General features: G+C 53.9%; 1 protein-coding gene across 1 annotated transcript; it reads left to right on the forward strand.

The window, feature by feature from the left end:
- Window positions 1-832: 832 nt before the first annotated feature.
- LOC128413324 (cytoskeleton-associated protein 5-like) lies at window positions 833-5,133 on the forward strand. The gene has a single exon (XM_053387321.1). It carries the CDS (start codon window positions 1,097-1,099, stop codon window positions 4,955-4,957), a length of 3,861 nt encoding a protein of 1,286 aa, XP_053243296.1. The 5' UTR covers window positions 833-1,096; the 3' UTR covers window positions 4,958-5,133.
- The last annotated feature ends 598 nt before the right edge of the window (window positions 5,134-5,731 follow it).

Consider the following 5,731-nt stretch of genomic DNA (forward strand, 5'->3'; position numbering starts at 1 on the left):
GGCTGTCATTTTAATCCATTGGGTCAGTTCTACTTTCCGGAGCAGCAGAAAACAAGCTTGCTCCCTCTTCCTTGTGACCGCACTGCAGATATTTGAAGAGATATCTCCTCTGAGTCTCCGCTTCTCCAGGCTAAACACCCCAACTCCCCGCAGCCATTCCTCATAAAGCTTCATTTCCAGACTGTTGGCCATTTTGGTTGCCCTCCTCTGCCCACTTTCCAGCTTGTCAACATCCTTCTTGAATTGTGGCACCCAGAACTGGACACAGGAATCCAGGTGTGGTCTGACCAAGGTAGACTAGATCTGGACACTAGATCTCAACAAGCTTGGAATAGAATTAGAAGAGAAGAAGAAGAGTTTGGATTTGATCTCCCGCTTTATCACTACCCTAAGGAGTCTCAAAGCGGCTCACAATCTCCTTTCCTCCCTGCCCCCAACAAAAACTCTGTGAGGTGAGTGAGGCTGAGAGACTTCAGAGAAGTGTGACTGGCCCAAGGTCACCCAGCAGCTGCATGTGGAGGAGCGGGGAAGCGAACCCGGTTCACCAGATTACAAGTCCACCACTCTTAACCATTAGAATTAGCTTTTGATGATGATGATTTAAAATTATCTCCCAACCTTCATCCTGAGGGCCCATGGCGGGTTTCAATAATTAACGCACCATGTCAAACAACATAGTTGTTTTTAACTTACAAGTCCCACATCCCACTCTGGAGGTTTTCATGGTGGTTGCAAGACTCTCTTCCCTCCTGGCTTTACTTTCCTCTGCTGCTGCTGCTGCAAGCTCCTGGCTAGGGTCCTGATGACATCACAATGAGCCCAGCCTGCCTCCGGGCAGAAGCCACCGCTCACCAGCGGGAGCAGCAACCCCTCAGGAAGGGCCCCTTCCCCAAGGTGTGGGAACCATCACCTCCTTTCTGGAGGGGCCCAGGGAGGAGGCTGGGGGGCAGCCAGGAAGACTTGAGGGTCCTTCCACCACCTCTCTTACTCCCCGGAATGTCCTCTGCCCTCCCTGGTCTGAGGGCCGCCCAAGGGAGGACAAAGCCACCATGCCCCGCATGGCTAGCCAAAGTTCTAGAACTCAAGGTGAGCCAAGATGCTAGATCCAAGGACTGCGCCAGAGGCGGAACTCTCAGAGGAATCATGTGAGCTGGAAGCTGCCGCTGTCCTCCCAGCATCCTGCCTCCGGGACATGGACAGCAGTAACTGGAAGGAGCGGATTTCCTGCCTCGAGGTGTTTGAGAAGGCCGTGGAGAAGATGGACAAGAGCCAGATGCCCTGCCAGGCACTTGTGAGACTGCTGGACAGGGAGCCCGGGTGGAACGAGACCAAGTTGCAGGTGATGCAGAAAAGGTTGCACATCGTCACCCTCATCGCCCAGAGGGGGAACTTCTCCAAGACCACTGCCCAGTTTGTTCTGGGGAAGCTGGTGGACAAAATCGGGGATGTCATCTGCAGCGGTGACACCAAGGAAGCTCTGACGGCCGTCGCGGAAGCCTGCGGGTTGCCCTGGACAGCGAGGAAGGTGGTGGAAGCGGCCTTCTTGCAAGACAGCCCCAGGACCCACTCGGAAACACTCAGCTGGCTGACTGGTGCCATCAAGGACTTTGGCTTCGACAGCTTGGAGGCCCAAGACTTTATTGGCTACATCAAAGCTGCCTTGACTGCTGCTCACCCGGACGAGAGAGCTTCTGCCTTCGGCCTCCTTGGGGTGATGTACCTGTATGTCGGAGCCCCGCTGAGGGTCTTCTTTGAGGACGAGAAGCCGGCTTTGCTTTCCCAGATTGACATGGAGTTTGAGAAGGTGAATGGTCAGCATCCGCCCCCTCCAACACGAGGCCGCTGCAAATTCTGCAGGGACAGCGGGAGCGAGCAGAGAGGGGGCGACGCTCAGCCCTGCAAGAGAAGTGATGCTGTTGACATTAGCCAGAAGATCTCCAAGGAGCTGATGTCAAAGATGCAGGACACGAGCTGGAAGGTCCGGAAGGAAGGGCTCGAGGAGGTTTCCAGGATCCTCAGCAATGTCGGGTCCATCCAGCCCAGCCTGGGGGACCTCCCCATCGCCTTGAAGGCTTGCCTGCACGACTCCAACAAAGCCCTTGTGAAGCAGACGCTCTCTGTCCTCCAGCAGCTGGCCAAGGTAATGGGCCCAGGCATTAGCCAGCACGTCAAGACTCTGGGGATGTCCATCATCGCCATCTTGAGGGACAGCAAAAGTGGTGTGCGGGCTGCAGCTCTCATGACTGTGGAAGCCTGGGCTGAGCAGACTGGCATGAAAGAATGGCTGGAAGTGGAGGATCTTTCTGCAGATCCGAAGAAGGAGAGTTTCTTCCAAAGGCAGGGGCTCCTGGGTTGGCTGGTGGAGAAGCTTCCGTCCTCCAGCTCCGCCACCAATGACCTGCTCCGTTGCGTGCCCCACCTCTACTCTGCCCTGGAGGACAACCACGAGGACATGCACAAGGCAGCATACGAGGCTGTGCCATTCTTCGCCCTCCAGCTTGGCTTTGAGAGGATGGCCGAAGCTGCCAACAAGCTGAAGCCGGCTTCCAAAGACCAGGTCCTCTCTCTGCTGGAGCAAACCCAAGCTGGTCATCCAGCAAAGCCCACCCGGCCTTTCCCCAAATCCCTTTCGAAGCTACCACGGGGCAAGTCTTGGCCCAAATCCATCTTGGCTTCTCCCCAGCAGTGCAAGCCAGTCTCCTCCTCAACAGAGAACTTAGGAGCCAGCGATGGGGGCATGAATGTCAAGAAAGCCAAGTCAGAAGCTGCCGTCCCCAAACCAAAGAAGCCACCAAATGTGAAGGCACAGGTGAAGCTCAGCATGAAGGAAGACATCAGTAAGCTGGGCCCCATCTTCATCATTGTCCCCAAAGCAAAAGAGCAGAGGGCAAAGGACGAGAAGGCCCTGAAGGTGCTAAGGTGGAATTTTAGCAGCCCCAACAGCAAATATGTGGAGCAACTCAAGGCCCAGATGTGCACCTGCTTCTCCACCTGGCTGCAGGAGGAGCTCTTTCACTCCAATTTCCAGCATCACATCAAGGCGCTGACCGTGATGACCAAGCACTTGGAGAGTGAGAAGGATGGGGTCATCAGCTGCCTGGACCTCATCCTGAAATGGCTCAGCCTGCGGCTGTTTGACACCAACACATGGGTGCTGATGAAGACCTTGGAATACTTAAAGAAACTCGTCAGTCTCCTGATTGAGGAGAGGTACCAGCTGATGGAGAACGAGGCTGCTTCCTTCCTGCCCTACCTCCTTCTGAAGTTGGGAGGGACAAAGGAGTCCATCCTCAAAGAGGTGAGGGCGATCGTGAAGCAGACCACCCTGATCTACCCGGCCGCCAAGACTTTCTGCTTCCTCCTGGAGGGAGCCCAGGCTAAGAATGCTAACCAGAGGGTGGGGTGCTTGAAAGAGCTTGGTTGGCTGCTCAAGACGTATGGTCCAGAAGTGTGTCAGCCAAACCCAAGTAAAACCCTGAAGACCCTGATCACCTTGACGGGAGACTCAAACAATGCTGTCCATTGCGCGGCCTTGAAAGTCATCGCCATTGCCCGGGACGTCTATGGAGTTGAGACCTTCAAGGCCATTGGGAACATCTCTGACAAGCACATGAATTTGCTGGAAGGGAGCATGAAAGATGCAGCTGCCAAGCAAGTCAAGGAAGAAACAGTGGACACCCAGGTCTTCAACCTGAGTCTTAGGCTGGGGTCCTTAGAAGGGTACAAACAAAGCCACGGAACTGGTGGCAGCCACACAGGGGGAGAACATCTGGCTTCCCATGCAGACCAAGCTGGGGGGCAGAATGTCAGTGATGGCATGGCCTCCTGCAGAAGTCCAAAAGCAGTTGATGTTGTCCCCTACCGGACTGAGAACCCCAACATCAACATGATCATCTGCCGCGTAGCCAGCGGCAGCACCAGCACCAGTATTGAGGCGCTTTTGCAGATCCAGGAGATTTTAAAGCAGGAGGACCAAGCAGAAACCTTGTCTGGCCATATCAACCCATTCCTGATCGCAACGCTCCGGCAGCTGAAGTTCATCCACCAGCTCCACGTGATGGCGGAGGAGGAGATGAGGACTCAGAAAGTCATGGAGCTTTACAGCTGCATCATCTCCAACATGGTCTCCCTCTTCCAGGTGGAGAGCCTCGCCCAGGAAGCCTCTGCTGGGGTGCTGAAGGACCTCCTGAGCAGCCTCATTGCTTTGCTGCTGGATTCTCCGGTTGAAGAGGTCCAGGAAGAGCAGGGCACCGCCCAGTCTATCAGCCACTTGATAAGCAAGGTGCTGGAGAAATCAGACCACAACAGGCTTCTCAGCTCTCTCCTGCTGCTGCTCCATGAAGGCTTGAATGCCCCCACTGACCTGGTGGCCTTTTCTGAGATGGTTGCCAAGTGCTTGTGGAAAGCCATCAAGTTCCTGCCACAAACCATCGGCAGCATCAATCTTGACCAGCTTCTGCTGGACATCCACGTCTTCATGAAGGCCACGCCCAAGGAGAAGCTGAAGCAGTACTCGAGCAACTACCCATTCCGAGCCCTGAAGTCTCTTCTGAACACTCTTTGCAAGCTGAAGGGGGCAGAGATCATGGGTCACCTGACGCTGATCAAGAACAGAGATGAGTCTGAGTTGGAGGACCACCTGTGGAAGGTCGTGGAGCACTTGTCAGAGCAGGCTGCTGTCCATCAGGACAAGGGCTCTCCTCACCCAGATGAGCAAAAAGCAAATGAGACTCTGGCAGCTATTTTCAAGAAGATCAACTGCAAGGAGACAGCCAGGGCGGGCCTTGAGGAACTGTATGAATACAAGGGGGAAAACCCACAGGCAGACTTGGAGCCTTTCTTGAGAAACAGCTCGCTCCTTTTCCGGAGCTATGTCAAGCACGGTTTGGCAGTTATAGGGACAGAGAGACAAAGCAAACAGAAGAGCTCTTCTCCTGCAGAAAGTGGCTTAGAGTGATGCTAACAGTACTGACCCCCGTTGCCTAAGAAAAGAGAAAGAAACCTCAAGTATGAAGTCCCAGGAGCAGAGGGTCAATGACTTGGCCAGGCATGCTCTCCACTGGCCCTCCCTCTCCAGTCAGCAGATCATTCTCAAGGTGAAAAACTAAACAATAAAATCAACTGCCTACCTAACACACCAGAAGTGCCATCATTGAAATCATGCTTGGGTCACTGGGGCTGGATTGAAGGGCTCTCTCTCATAACACTAGAATTCCTGAATATCTACTGAAGCTGAATGCTGGAAGATTCAGGACAGGTAATGTGGGAATGTTCAGGGTGGGAGGAGAGGATATATCGTCTATCAATATCCTCCCTAGTTTACAAACTATTCTGTTTACAAACTCTGCAAAACTGGAAGCAGTGTCCCGGTTTGCGAACTTTATCTCGGTCTAAGAACAGAAGCCGAATGGTGGAAGGGCACTGGTGGAAGGGCACTGGCGGTGGGAGGCCTCATTAGGGAAAGCGCGTCTCAGTTTACGAACGGTTTCGGTTTAAGGACTGACTTCCGGAATGGATTAAGTTCGTAAACCGAGGTACCACTGTAGATGACCAAGCACTGGGAGAGTGAGAAGGATGGGGTCATCTGCTGCCTGGACCTCATCCTGAAATGGCTCAGCCTGCGGCTGTTTGACACCAACACATGGGTGCTGATGAAGACCTTGGAATGCTTAAAGAAACTCGTCAGTCTCCTGATTGAGGAGAGGTACCAGCTGATGGAGAACGAGGCTGC

Source organism: Podarcis raffonei, chromosome 5 (genome assembly GCF_027172205.1).
Source record: "Podarcis raffonei isolate rPodRaf1 chromosome 5, rPodRaf1.pri, whole genome shotgun sequence".
Classification (NCBI taxonomy): Eukaryota; Metazoa; Chordata; class Lepidosauria; order Squamata; family Lacertidae; genus Podarcis; species Podarcis raffonei.

Coding starts and splice junctions, on each gene's coding strand:
- LOC128413324 (XM_053387321.1), top strand. CDS start 1,097: ATGCTAGATCCAAGGACTGCGCCAGAGGCGGAACTCTCAGAGGAATCA.